Genomic DNA, 14,804 nt, shown 5'->3' with positions numbered 1-14,804 from the left:
AATTATGTGCTGGATTCAATCTATTGAGTACGTTCTTGTTAACTCCGGTTAAACTTTGAAGGCTTTGAGCTTAACATTACTAAATTTGTGCTTTGTCTCATGTACAAGTAACAAGCAATAAGTAACAAGGTCTTATGTCTAGACGAGGAAGAGTTGTGGAAATTGGGTTTCATTTCATTATTGCACAAGGCTACAAGCTATCTCGACACTCAACTCTGAGACCAGTTTTGATCAGATATGTTGTAACCCAGGGCTCTAGACTTAGATTGTCGCCGTCATTTGCAATTTCCGTTTTCAAATCAAATCGGAAAAGCTAATAAGTCGATGATAATGATACCTCACAAGTGAACAATCACTTTGTAATACCAACAGTAAAAACATTTCCTTATCCTATTTGATACAAACTGTTGGCTCCGCCTTTTGCATCTTGATCCATCATCCATGTTTGAACGAGGTGCAGAACATAAACAACTATACACGAAAGCTGATATCCATGGAATTGTTGCTGTGGACATACCAGTATCTATCCCCAAAGGAAGACGGTTCCATCATTGTTCATTCTTGTAAAAAGACCAAGTCTTTTACTTGGGTAAAACCAAGACGATTTTACCTTCACCTTAAAACTAGCAAATGAGTTCCAGTACTACATGATTTGGGGCAACAATAGGTGAATGATGTGATTAGTATCTAAGCTGCTTGAAGAGCTGCAAAGAAGAGCAGGGTTAATTTGCAAACTTCTTCTATGGTTTGATGCATACAGGTGCAATTGGTAATTAAAGAAGTGAATGTTGTAAGCAGATTGAGAATTACTTGTTCACTTTCAATATTCCAGTGAAATCGGTCATTGAAATGGATATATATCCAATTTTAAAGCATAGCAAGATCGGTGAGATAGCTAAGATGTCAAGTTACCCAGGTTGCAAGTGGCAACATATGTGTCAATGTTCTACATACTCCAGGATGAGCATCTTTACTTGAATGCAAAACAACCCAGGTACTATAGATCTATAACTCACTCAAATTCAAGTTCATTGATCAGTTTTGATGTCAAATTATGTCCAGATTAGTGTCAAGGTGCTGGGTGAGTTCATCGTTTGCATTTAGGATACACACCACATGTAATGTGTCACACCTTGTACAGAGGGGGATGAGATGTTCAACTTCATCGGCATTGCGCTCCACATTTCCATACTCAAATCTGGTCCGATTTACGTAGTTCTTTCGCCGATACGTTCGTTCACTACGTGTATATGAGATTTGGTGGAAAAAACAGGAGTTGGTTCCGAGCATTCTCCGGAAGTCCCCCGGACGCACAATAACATCACTACAAACCCTAATCCTGACCATTGCGGCTTCAAAACCAAATTCCTCCCAAACACAGCATCCAAAACCCTTAAAAATCCCCTTATTAGAAAGCTCAGATAAAAATCTTCCACCTTCAAAAAGTCTCACTCAATTTAATCAAGTATATCTCCAGTTATGATCAAATCAATTGAAGGGAAAAGCACACCCAAAACCAAGAACAAGGACCTAAATTTTCCAAACCCAGCCATCCATACCTCCCCTGCTCAGCCGTCCATATCTCCCCATCCAAAGGCTCACATTCAAACTTGCGAAAGGCAGCGATCCGCGTGCTATGCCTCTCCACCAATCACCTCCCAGCTCTGGGATACACTTGACTATTTAAACCGCTCAATTTCCGTCATCTTCTCCACAACGAAATCAACACCAGCAATTCTCATTTGCTCTGTCTTAGATCCAGATCTCTCATTTCCCTTAGTCCTCCACCTTTCTCCCCTTCGTCAAAACCCTAACCCTAATCCCCCCAAAAAAAAATGTCCGAGGAAGAGCAGATCGTCGTCGCCGCCGAGCCCGCCGCCGAGTCCCCGGACCCCCCGCCCGTCGCCGACAAGCCGGAGCCTAAGTCCGGCAAGGCCACCAAGGCCAAAGAGCCAAAGGCTAAGAAGCCCGCTGCTCCCAAAAAGGCCAGGACCGCTCCCACTCATCCTCCTTACGAAGAGGTATCGATTACTTATCACTAATTGTGTCCTAATTCGAAGCCGTAATGCGATTAGGGTTTTTAATTTCTAGGGTTTCGGATCGGGTTCTAATAATCACTGTTATGTGCTTTGATTAGATGATCAAGGATGCGATTGTGACTCTGAAGGACAGGACTGGTTCGAGCCAGTACGCGATCACTAAGTTGATCGAGGAGAAGCATAAGAATCTGCCCCCAAACTTCAAGAAGCTTCTTCTCTACCATTTGAAGAAGCTCGTCAGCTCCGATAAGCTCACCAAGGTCAAAAGCTCCTATAAGATCCCCTCGGCTCGCTCCATCGCCGCAGCTCCACCCAAGCCGGCTTCTGCTCCGGCGAAGAAGAAGAAGAAACCCGCCGCAGCTCCCGCCTCCAAGCCCAAGGCGAAGGCCGCCGCCAAGCCTAAGGCAGGGAAGACCAAGACAGTCAAGGCGGTGAGCAAGTCTCCGGCCAAGGCCAAGGCCGCCGCCGCCAAGCCGAAGGCGAAACCGAAAACGAAGCCGGCTGCGAAGCCGAAAGCGGCGAAGGGTGCTCCGGCGAAGGCGAAGGCAGCTCCGGCCAAGACCAAGGTAGCTCCGGCTGCTAAGCCTAAGGCGGCAGCTCCGAAGCCCAAGCTTAAGGAGAAGCCAGCTAAGGCGGCGAGGACGTTGACCAGGTCGTCTCCTGGGAGGAAGGCTCCGGCGGCTAGGGCGGCCAAGGCTGCGCCGAAGAAGGCCCCCACCCGGACAGTGAAGCCCAGAAGCGTGAAGTCGCCGGCGAAGAAAGCTCCGGCTAGGAAGGCCAGGAAGTGAGGGGGTTTGTTTTTTTTTTTTGGAAATAAAGTGAGGGAGGTTGGTTAGAGAAGAAGAGAAGCTAGTGTTTGTTTAGGGGTAGTCTTGTAAATCTCTTCGTCTTTATGGGGTATATGTTAGTCGGGTTATCTATGCAGCTGGGAAGATGAAATATATAGTCGGAATTTTTCTTTTTTTACTTTTTTTAATCATTTCCAGAGGTTCTCTTTTTTCGCCTTGAAAATCTCTCTCTCTCTCTCTCTCTCTCTCTCTCTCTCTCTCAGTCTCTTATTATCTCTCTAGGGTTTTGGGAAACACAGCTTGTAATGTAAAAATTCAGTTGAATGAAAAGCAGAAGATGAGTTTATCTGGGTTCATTTCGTCGTCTCGAATTTCTCATCATTCTTTCAATTCTGCAACTCCCAAGTTGTTTAAACCTAATTTCTGATTTGAAATCCCCAAAGGGAAGAAAAGCCTCTGCAACTATGGTGTTTAAGCCACTGAAGCTTGAAAATCTCACTCTGCGCCTGCTTCGATTTTAAGCTTGGTAAACATCTCTTGCCTGAACATCACTTCGATTTTACGCTTGTTGTTTGCTATCCAAGTCTGGTGTGTGCTGTTGGTTCATTCTTGGTGCTTGGTTAAAGCTACATTATATGTTGTTTGATTGACTACTATGCCATGTGTGATTCCCTAGATGATGTTGACGATAGTGTTGTATTCCCTTTGTTTGCCGCTTTGCTTTGTCTTAGACATGGTTTGACTCTTAGGTTGCATATGCTGGCTAGTTCATGGGCTTGGTAGTGAAGCTTGACTGTCATATGAGATGTTGTCTGTTTCAGAAGGTTGCATGCATGATGCGCATCCCAGGGAATCTCTAATTCGATGTGTTGATTGGGAATTCTGAAGATTTTATGTGATATTCTTATTGATGGAATCTTGTATGGGTGATTTTCGTTTTATGGTATGAGTTTAATTCACCCGAGATTCTTTTCATTTACTTTGTAATGTTCTTTAGAAGGAATCAAATATGACCGGACTAAACACAGATGGTATTGATAAACTGTGCAACAGAAATGCTTAGATATATGGTTGATTTTATGGTAGCGATTGGAAGAGTGTGTCTTATTTCCATTATTAAGGAGTTATGGTGAGTAAGCTGTAAGCACTATATCACTGACATGGAATTGTTAGATGGTTTCTGGAAGGGGAGCATCTCATAATCTGTCAGCGTGAGATCATATTATACAATTAAACCTAGTACCTTCGAAACCAAACTTGAGTTGTTGAGATGAGACACATGGTGAGGTTGTTTGGGGCTGAAGGCCAGGTTTCGGAATCATATATAACATACCACCATCTTTTTCCAGAAGTCATGTTGTTTGGGATTCTTTCACTTGCAAGTGCTCACTTGATGTTTAATCTTGTTATCTTGCAAATAGAATGAGAATGTATGGAAGATAACATTGGAAAGGATAGAACTCAGAGGTCTTCATTTGGTAGTCCCACATCCATTTGAACTCTAGTTCTTTATGGAAGTTATACTTTTTTGTCGATTTATGGTAGTAATTCAAACTCTGCAGAATATGTAGCTTCATTGTTGATGTTTTCATTTGCTGTAAGTTGAAATAGGAAGGATTTCGGATAGACAATATGGAACGCAGTACACATGTTAATCATGAGTTGCATGTTTATACGGCTGGAAATGTATTATCATCAGCAATCAGCAAGGATTGAAATGAGTGTTACCCTGCTATGTCCTGCTAGATAGATGTGGTATTTATTGAAACCATAAATTGAAGAAATTGAGCCTATGTAGGGATTAGAACCTACACGAGAGTCTGTGGTCTAGTGAGTTTGCGTATCTTTTGTAGGTTTTTCTATTCTCTTGAATATTTTCGTATTGCTTGCCGTTCTTTCCCAAAACATTCCATCTAGATTTTATACATCTCAGCAGTTTTCCTTTATTAATATCCAGTTACTTTTCGGTTACATCTTTCCCGAGTCTCTTACGTTTTGAGCATTCTGGTTACACTTTGATATTTATGATTGCCATGCCAAACCGAGTCTGCTTAACCTTATGTTTTGAGCATTCTGGTTACAGTTTGATCTTTATGATTGCCATGCCATGCAAAGTTTCGTATGTCGCCTTCAAAGTTTTTAAGTCTATATATCTCTTACAATTGAGAAGTAGGCTATCAAATTTCCCTATCCAGGAACCAGTTGTTGCCAGGACTTTAGACTGTATATATTCTACTGGGCTTGTTTGAAGTTTAAACTTGTAGCAAACTTAAGATTTGGGGTGTTTGTTTGGCGGCAGATTGAGCATTGCCAGAGATGATTTGGCCCTGCTCATTTTGGAGGGCCAAAATAGTTTAATCAAGGTTTATCAAGTTGATGAACCCTTAATGGATTTGGAGTGCCTTTTTGGGTGGAAATGAAATATAGAGAAGTCAGAGAAGTAGTGTACACGGCTACACGGCATCTGGAGGAATTTATTATTGTTAGCTTTTGGTTTTGTTATTGTTGGAGAAGACGTGGAGGACAACTCCTACTGTTGTTTGTTGTGTTGAGGTTAGAATTCCGGAATAAGTGTAAGAAGTACTTCGAGTTTACAAGGAAACAGTATTAAACAATATCTCTGCAAGAAGTAAGTATAGGAAATTAGGAATAGGAAATTGCTGATGAGCAAAGAATCCCTGGTAGTAATAAATGTTTAGATCAAGATGCTTTGATAGTCAGGAACATCTTTGGTTACTTTTCCAAGGACATGAACACATCCAGGAATGAATTTAATGATTCTAACTGCGTTTTCTTGTTGAACTTGCTTTCAGATCTCTCTCTCTCTTTCTCTCTCTCTCTCTAGCTTGATATGCTTGTTGTCATATATTCTGGTTCTTATACGTCATGTAATAAAAGTTATCTGGAATAATACTTGGTTCATTAGCATGGTTTAATTTGAGCTATATTTATCCTTTTTTCCAATTGATGACCCCCTTGCAAAGGGTGTACCTTTAGTTTGCATCTCTGCATTGTTTTGAGAGCTTCTATATTAGGTACAGTTGGAACCTTGGATATATATCATGGTTATATGATTCACTGATTGATGTTCATGAGGCATCACTACGGAAATCAGTAAATCATATAACCATGATTCTGCGATTTGCTAATGTTTCTCAGGAGTAATTTGGGCTCCTTTCATTGGCAACTATAGTTTCTTGATACAGGATAAGGAATCTATGAAGATGAGTGGAAATGATAGCACTGTGATCTGATATTTTACAGTTTCGCATTTGTTAACTTGTGAATTCCTGTTTTTGGAAGTATATTCATGCCGATTCAGGTGGGAATTTAAATTTAGTGGAACATGTAACTACATTATTGGTGATCTATAGCTGCAGGAAGATGATGTTGGAAGGATTTTGGACATAAATATGGAGAACATGAAACTTGTTTATGATATGATGCTTATGATATCATATATAGGTAGCATATACTGCTGGAAATGTATTGTCAAGCATTGAGCAAGGATCGAACTGAGTATTACAGTACTCAATCGGTCAATCCTGCTAGATACAGGTGGTATTTATTAAAACTATATATTTTAAAAGTTGAGCCTATGGAGGGATTAGAGATTCCGATTGAGTCTGAACCTATATGTGCCTTTGTCTCCTAAGCCCGTTTGCTTTTCTCTCATAGGTTTTCTGTTATTTTTAGTTATTTTCTATTGCTTGCTGTTTATTTCACAGAACTTTGTGTCTTGATAATTATACGTTGCAGAAGTTCTTTCCTCTTTAATGTCCAGTTGCTTTTGGTTATTTATCCTTTTTCAGCTTAACCTTCCATTTTCTGCATTCAGTTGTACGGTATTTTTGATATTTACAGTTGCAATGCCATGCAAATTTATGTACTTCCCTTTCTAAATTAGCTCATCTTTTATCAATTGAGAGATAGGTTAGAAAATAACCTATCTAGGAACTAGTTACTGCTAACAGGACCTGGGCTATATATTCAACTGCACTTGTTTTCTAGATTAAACTTCTACGAAGCTCTTGATGAGATTTGGGGGTGTTTGATTGGCGGCAGACTGAGGAGATTATTTGGCCTAATTCATCTCAAATCCAATTTTATCAAATTGGCATCCGTTTATGTTTCAGATAAATGTTTTGGTAGAAAGAAGATTTAGAGAAGTTGGAGAAGATTCAGATAAAATTTAATACTTGAGGTGTATGGAAGTAGGCTAGAAAAATGTTTTATTTTGAGTTTGTTGGTAGATTGCTAAAACTGTAGCTGTTCGATGAAAAGTAATGTTTCCCACTGGGGTTGTTCTATTTGATTTTTTTTTCTTTTTGGTTTTAGCTAATTTCTTCACTTAAAGTCAGAGGCAACCGCATTAGAGCATGGAACTAATACATATGAGAGTCAGCAGGGTTACATTCACGGAACTGGCTCCCTCACATGTGAAATATGTGATTTCTTTTTGAAAGGCGTGAAATATGTGATTTCTAATCTAATTGATCGTTTGTACTTTGGAGTTAGAGGAATGTGTGATACTTCCCGTAGTTTTCTTCAAAGTTTTAGATAGGGTACGATACTCAGATGTAGATAACTGCACAATGCTGCTCAGTTGCAGAATTTAAAACAATGACTTAGTTTCTGTTTTTGATTTGGGTTGGGAAATTCGTGTGGGTTGTGTGTGGATAACTGCTTTATGAAAAACCTTGTTTTTGTTTTTGCAGGAATACCAAAATGAAAATACAAAGCTGCTGGGGAGCTGGTAAGCAATAAACTTGTCTTCATTATGACTTATCGTTTGAGATATTCTAGCTCTTCCAAGATCAGTACTTGCAATTGACCCAGCAGTCTTCTTATGTCTTCATCAGATTTTGTCCTGCTGGATAACTCCATCCTCTTTTTTATCTCAAATATATTACCCGATGAGTGCAATCATCTGAAAGAGTCCACATAGAGAACCTACAAATGTTAGCTCCTTATGAGATGGCTCTCCTTAATCTTTCTTCAGATTTGATCGATCATGTTTCTTTGAGGAGCTGAATTTCTGCTGGCATTGATTTACAAGTTGCCACCCTGGCATTTCCTTCCACCTCTCATGTAAGCTTTTGACCACAGATGCTTGTGCACGCATGCGAGTGTGTGAATGTAGAATTTATGCCATGTACAGAGGATCCAGTGTTTTGAATATTTCCTACTAAAAAGAAGATATCGGATTAGGCATGTATATCCATCAAATCTGCATAAGGCTGAACTTATAGATGCCTTGAAATATAGGTTATTCATTTTTTTCTTTTGTCCTTTTGATGATTGCTTCCTCACTGTGTATAATTCTGTTTCGAAGGTGAAAGAAAAGAAAATAGAAAGCATCGTTTCTACATCAGCATAGCTATTTAGACTAACGGGAGCCTTTTTGTTAGTAAACATAGTGGACACCTTTTCCACGTTAAATTAATCTAGGAATAGTATGGGAGCTTAATAAAAACTAGTTTTATCTACTGTTATGTTAGCTCGCTAGTAGTACTGATAAAATAGGTGAGGGACTTCCTAAACACATCTTCTTCTTTTTTTGAAAGGTCCTAAACACATCTTAGGAAACTGTAAAGTGGGACGAGCCCCTAAGAAAGAGAACTCCGATTCAATGCCAGAAATGGATGCCCTTATGCAATTAAATAGACAAGAAGAGATTCTTAAGTTAGCTAATGAATGCCATACAAAAAGTTAAAGGAAATTCAAATAAAATCAATTTCTTATATATAATCCTATGATTCTCAACCAAGATTAGTCTGAATTTTTTTTTTTGTACTTTGAAAAATCTTCCCTAACTTTATTTATATATGTAAATTATATATGTAAGCTCCACATATTTGGTACAACATTGACAAAATAATTGTTAACTCCACTGAAAGCTTTTGATGCTTCATTCTGTCTCCATCTTCTGAGCCATGGCCGGCACTGTTGCTCTATTGTTTCAACCTTTCTACTTTCTGGATAGAGTACTTCAGCTCCTGTTGAATGTTTACCCTTGAAGGTGATAAAACAATGTCCTTCCAAACGGACCCCTTTTGACAAGCGGGGTTTGGGTGCTTGTAAAGTTCATATATGGAAGTCGCCCTGTCATTTAATCTTGCCACCCTTTTTAAGCAATCAATTTCATCGGGATCAACCAGCAAGGTCTTGTCTTTGTCTTTCCAACCTATCAACTTCACAAAATTACTGTCTTAGTACCAGATATTCAATGTATGAATTTATGTCCAGTTTTTGTATTTCCGTTCAATGTACTTCCAGACAGAATTTTTTAGTTGTTAGTCTGGTCCTAGAAGGCTATGTCTTTCATCTATGTTGACCAAGTTTTATATGTGTGTGTGATGAAAGGACTCTAAATGGCTAAAGCATTGTTCTTTGCATCTCAGATGGTGGCAAGCTTCTAACAGATCTTGTGGGATTCAGGTTGCAAGACCTAATCACAGCAATCCAAGCATGCTATTGAATTGTAAGTTTATATTTCTATGATTATTTCTGGATTTTTCTCTTAATTGTAAAATTGTGCACATTCCACTTAATAAAAAGAAGGTTGGGAGTTGTTTTTGGTTTAAGTTCAGAAATAATCAAATCAAATGTGCATGTGAAATTGTGGGCTTCAGGTTGCAAGACCTAATCACAGGAATCCAAGCATACTATTGAGTTGTAAGTTTATACTTGAACGAAAAAATTCCCAACTTTTTTTTCTTCGAGTGAAATTGTTCATGTACATATGCTTTTGTATAAAAAGGTAAAGTCCATGTCTTGAAGTCTCGGATTGGGAAGGTGGATAAACTAAGAAAAGGGATAGCAGGTGTACCTTAGGTGGTCCTTCCAACGTATTAGTGCTATACAGTCTAGCATTGTCAACTATCTGGCAGTATGTTTTAAAAGCCTCTGAAAATCTCTTGTGGGATTTCAATTGTGAGTTTACTCGAACAGCTCTTCTGCACACGATAGATCTCCTGTCATGGTAGAGGATGCCAACTTTTATGCATCAGTATCTCAACAGGAAATGCTTTGCTTTTGCTCGGTAAAGTTTGAAGGTGCAAACAAATGTAAGACAGAAAATTTAGAAATGGTATAGTTGACCTTATTCCTCTTATAACAGCCAGATAAGCATCACACACAACTCCAACCAGCTCTATCCTGTATGGTTTTCTCTTTCTTCCTTCCACGTGTTCTGGTTCTTCATCTTCGATTCGTTCCCAGTAGTTTTCAGTGACAGTTCCATCATCATTTACCCTGTAACCAGCTCCCATGCGATAACGACGGCGGTGGACATTTCTGGCCATTGTTACAGTCTGAACAACAAATGGTACCCAAGAGAGTGTGCCATCCATGATCACATCTCGCCCTTCATTAAGTGCTGTCACCAGGAGAGATGATGCAGCGTCTGTAGATGATTGGTGCACCTGTTTTTAAAATTTGGCCTTGTTACTTATGAGTCATCTACTATATCAATGGTCGATGCAAATGAAACAGGAGACGGATGCTGAAAGAAGAAAGAGAGAACTGGGTTTGTCCTATCAGTGAAGATGATTTGAGTAGTTGAAAGGTACCAGTTCAGCTGTTTGAAGCATATCGTGATGCCCTCTAGAGCTGAGAGCTCTGTATATGACATCAGATTCTTTGAACGCATCTGCTTCGATCACTACTGCATTCCCTGCTGCTCCAGCCCAGAATGGCCTGCAACATATTTCATCCAGTAAGATAATGTTAGATACTTGCTTCTGGTAACATTCTTCATATTCATATATTGTAAGTAGATGATGAATTGATTGATGCAAATTATGCTTTCTCATGCATCTCACTTCGAGTTGACATTAGCAAAAACAAGTTTCCTTAAAAAAAAAAAAGCTTAATAGTTGCCTATGAATAGTAGAGAGATCTAATTTAAGATTCTATCTTTTGCTCAATAAATTCATACTCTTTGAGAATGTCCTTTAGTACAGTGCTCTTCCCAGCTCCCATTCCACCTCCCATGAAGAGGAGGACTGGACTTCTATCAGCATGAGCCACCGGAGCCATCACCTCTGTACATGTTGAGTCATCCGCCTGGGCCAGTCCCATTGCTTTCATCTCCTCCAGTAACGTTGTAAAAACTCTAGCCACCTTCAAATTTTTTGTCACCCTCTCGAATCTCTGTTCCCTATATTACCAAGTCAGGTTATTAATTTGAATGTATTTGCTCCTTGCTACATCAATTTTCTCATAACAATGCCCATGCATTACACACCTGGTCGCTGCCATGACAATGTTCTTGAGCTTCTTCCTCGGCTGATCAGTATCGCAACTCAAGACCTGAAATTCAACAAAACCTTAGGATTTTCTGCATCGTATATGATTCTGCATAGCAGATGTATCATAAGCATTTTCATCTATCTTTTGTAATTTTAATCGTTTTAGACTTTGTGATCTTAAACCTGACTAATCATCAGATCAGCTTCATTCCAATGAAATGCGAAATAACTGAGGATGCATCTCTCGAACTCCTCCAGAAGCTTCACAAACAGCGAATCCGCATCCGGTTCACTAGAGAAGAAACTGTAGATATCATCCTCAAAGCCGTCGCATTTTCTCATGTATTCGGTGGCCAATTTGCAGAGGTTTGGACATTCTCTTCTATCATGAAATCCCAGCTGCCGAGCTGCACCAACAATTCACACGATATATACAATGTACACATGATCTGACATAGATAGAAAATGCCTATGTGATAACAAAGTGGATCATGTAATTTACCTACATAATGGGGGAACCTCTCAATCTTATGAACGCGGCTGGAATCCGAGACCCTCAAGCGTGGGATGATCTTCTCATGCTTTGTCTTTCGTTGGCGATAATGCATCGCAGCAGCAACGACGATGCCGAGGGCAGCTGCTAATAGGATTTGAGCCATGGTGGTTTTGCTGGTTGTTTCATCTGATGAAGAAAACTGAGAGGTCAGGAATGAAAAGTCATTTTGCTCTTTGCATGCAAGCCACCCACCGTGGAAGCATATAACCATGGAAGAGGCCAATATTAAGAGCATGTCTAGCTTCGTTCTATGAAACTTACCCGTCTGCATGTCTTGGAATCCCAAGAGATTGAAATGAGAAGAAGAAGAATGAATCTTTCTACTTTTCGATTTGGATTTGGATTGGAAATGAGAAAAATAAAGTTTTGTGTTTGGCTAATGCTATGTGTAATTGCATGTTAATCGTTTAGTTGGTTGTTTGGGGGAGGCAAATAGAGAGTGATGCTAATGACACGTTTGTCCCATTTCTTGCATACAATAAAAACTTCAATTTCTCGACCACTTCGGGTTTGACAGGTTAAAATTTTATGGCGATTTCATTTCTTAAGCTATTTTGATTTTTCTTCTGGAAGAAACTCCTGCTATGAAAATTACTTAACTACTCCACAAATGTGGGAAGCCTTAGAATGCTGAAGTACAAGAACGTAAAAACGTGAATGTGACAAAACGCGGTCGTTTTGGGACATTATAAACATAAGTTTGTTTTGGATACCTTGGTTCTTCCCCTAAGTTGGTGTTCAGTTGAAGCTTGCAGGCTTGCAGCTTGTGTTCTGCTCCGAGAAAGATGTCATGCTCTTCGAGAACCTCTGTTTCAAAAGGCAAGCTTCAATCTTTATTCACAAACCCAGAAAGACCCATTTCTTCAGATACAACCAAGCTTCAATCTTTGTTCAGAAACCAAGTTCACTCTTCAAATCCCACAACTTCAACCGAAACCCCAATTCCAAGTGTTCCAAACCAAACCCCACTTGAAACTTTCCTCCATACAAACTGTAAGTCTGGTAATTTCACTCTCAATGAAGCACATCACTATTTTGAGTACATGATTCATATGCAACATGTTCCTCCAATGGCGTCATTCAATCGATTATTTGGTGGACTTGCCAAGAGTAAGCATTACTCTCATGTTTTCTCATTTTCAAGTAAGTTAATGTCTTCTGGGTTATTGCCTGATTTCATTACGCTTCATATTTTGCTGAATTGCTTTTGTAATGTGAAACGGGTTTGTGATGGTTTCATGGTTCTGGGAAGTATAATTAGGAAGGGCTGTAGACCCAGTGCTGTGACTTTTACTTCTTTGATTAAAGGGTTGTGTATGGAGGATAGGACTGATGAGGCATTGAGGTTGTTGGAGAAAATGGTCAAGTTTCAGTGTCAGCCTACTGTGATGACTTGTGGTACTTTGATTAATGGGTTGTGCAGAGCAGGCAAGACTAGTGTTGCACTTAGGTTACATGAAGACATGGCCAAGGGGAATGGCGGATTTGGTGTGTTTTGTAAGCCGAATGTGGTGACTTATGGGATTATTATCGATAGGCTTTGTAAGGATGGCATGATAGATGAGGCAAAAGAGCTTTTCTTAGAAATGAAAAATAGAGGGATTCTTCCTGATGTAGTTGTGTATAGTGCTCTGATTCATGGTTTGTACTATAACGGAAAATGGGAAGCGGGTAAAGTGTTGTTGCATGAGATGGTTAATTGCGGTATCAAGCCTAATCTGGTGACGTTCAATGTGCTAATATCGGCACTTTGCAGAAGGGGAAATATGCAAGAGAGCAGGGATTTGGTAAAGCTTATGATACGAAGAGGCATTAGTCCTGATTTAGTTACATACAACACATTGATAGATGGCTTCTGTTTGGTGGGTTGCCTTAATGAAGCGAGAGAACTGTTTCATACTATGTCAAGGAGAGGGTGTCCACCTGATGCTGTTAGTTACAATGTGTTGATAAGTGGATACTGCAAGTATTGGAAGATACAGGAAGCCGTCAGTGTTTACGAGGAGATGATGTGCAAAGGAGTTAGGCCAACACTAGTAACATATAATGTCTTATTAACTGGTCTGTTTAAGTTAGGAAGAGTTCAAGATGCACAAAAGCTATTTGCTGAGATGCAAACTCAGAACATCCTACCTAATTCATCAACATATAAAATATTGTTGGACAGGCTTTGCAAAAATGATCGTTTACAAGAGGCAATGGATATATTTCATACTTTAGAAAATAACCGCAGTTGTGAACTAAGTGTTGAAATTTTCAATTCACTTATTAATGGGTATTGTAAGGCAAAGAAGCTTGAAATTGCGTGGGATCTATTTTGCAAAATGTCAGAAAAAGGCCTGGTACCAGATGTTGTAACATATAGCATGATGATTCACGGGCTCTGTATAGAAGGGCAACTCGAAAAGGCAAATGGTTTGTTTTTGGAAATGGAAGGAAAGGGTTGTGCTCCAAACATTGTCACTTATAATACCCTTATGCGTGGTTTTTGCCAAAATAATGACTTTGAAAAGGTTGTTGAACTTCTTAATAAGATGTCGGAAAGAAATCTGTCACCAGATGATTCGACAACCTTCATTGTAATAGACTTGCTCTTGAAGGATGAAAGCTATCGGAAATGTTTGGACTGGCTTCCAAGATTTCGTGCCAGTAGCCAATTGAAAGGTGAGGCAACAAACTTAAAGTAGCTTGCATGATTTTGAGTCATTGATCCTGACATAAGTTCTTCTGATTCTGGTTACTCACACATTTAACCAGATATTACAAATAAGGAAATGGCATTTGCCAATTGCCATTGTCTCGATTGCCAACTGTTATTGCATCATGTTCAAAATTCTGCAGCTGTGGAAAAAAATGAGACTAATGGTGTAATGTGATAGTTTTGAATACATTAGTGGACCAGCCTGTGGGTGAATTGCAAGAATTTAGGTTGCAAAGAAGCAAGATATAGTGCTCATGCTGTACATATTAGAAGTTCATGGTCTACGCCATGGTGTTAAGTTGAATAATTGCCTACCTGTGTTGTTCTATAGACTTCGTTCCAATGCTGTTATCTGCTAAGTTGTAGTAATCAGTCCATCCCCTAATCTGCTTGATAATGTTGCAATACACGTTCTAAGTTCTTTCCACTGCATTCGTACACATTCAGCATCTAATAATAGATCAG

General features: G+C 39.5%; 3 protein-coding genes across 3 annotated transcripts; 2 read left to right on the top strand and 1 right to left on the bottom strand.

Moving 5' to 3' along the window:
• Positions 1-1,718: 1,718 nt before the first annotated feature.
• LOC126785182 (histone H1.2) lies at positions 1,719-3,183 on the top strand. Its single transcript, XM_050510796.1, has 3 exons — positions 1,719-2,021; positions 2,138-2,831; positions 2,867-3,183. The coding sequence occupies exons 1-2, from the start codon at positions 1,836-1,838 to the stop codon at positions 2,825-2,827; spliced, it is 876 nt and encodes a 291-aa protein (XP_050366753.1). The 5' UTR covers positions 1,719-1,835; the 3' UTR covers positions 2,828-2,831; positions 2,867-3,183.
• Positions 3,184-8,711: 5,528 nt separating this feature from the next.
• LOC126785191 (calmodulin calcium-dependent NAD kinase) lies at positions 8,712-11,878 on the bottom strand. The gene is given in 8 exon segments (XM_050510807.1): positions 8,712-9,021; positions 9,660-9,804; positions 9,932-10,254; positions 10,402-10,528; positions 10,770-10,991; positions 11,079-11,155; positions 11,158-11,489; positions 11,585-11,878. Coding segments are annotated over 8 exon segments (1,755 nt in total). The 5' UTR covers positions 11,874-11,878; the 3' UTR covers positions 8,712-8,781.
• A 502-nt stretch (positions 11,879-12,380) lies between these two features.
• LOC126785165 (putative pentatricopeptide repeat-containing protein At1g12700, mitochondrial) lies at positions 12,381-14,804 on the top strand. Its single transcript, XM_050510777.1, has one exon. The coding sequence runs from the start codon at positions 12,424-12,426 to the stop codon at positions 14,323-14,325; it is 1,902 nt and encodes a 633-aa protein (XP_050366734.1). The 5' UTR covers positions 12,381-12,423; the 3' UTR covers positions 14,326-14,804.

This window comes from Argentina anserina, chromosome 2, assembly GCF_933775445.1.
Source record: "Argentina anserina chromosome 2, drPotAnse1.1, whole genome shotgun sequence".
In the NCBI taxonomy this organism is placed as follows: domain Eukaryota; kingdom Viridiplantae; phylum Streptophyta; class Magnoliopsida; order Rosales; family Rosaceae; genus Argentina; species Argentina anserina.
This window is presented reverse-complemented; position numbering and strand designations above follow the sequence as displayed.

Excerpts from the sequence above, each read along its gene's own strand:
- LOC126785182 (XM_050510796.1), top strand. The coding sequence starts at position 1,836 with ATGTCCGAGGAAGAGCAGATCGTCGTCGCCGCCGAGCCCGCCGCCGAG. Across the intron at positions 2,022-2,137 it reads CTCATCCTCCTTACGAAGAG|ATGATCAAGGATGCGATTGT; the intron begins GTATCGATTACT and ends TGCTTTGATTAG.
- LOC126785165 (XM_050510777.1), top strand. The coding sequence starts at position 12,424 with ATGTCATGCTCTTCGAGAACCTCTGTTTCAAAAGGCAAGCTTCAATCT.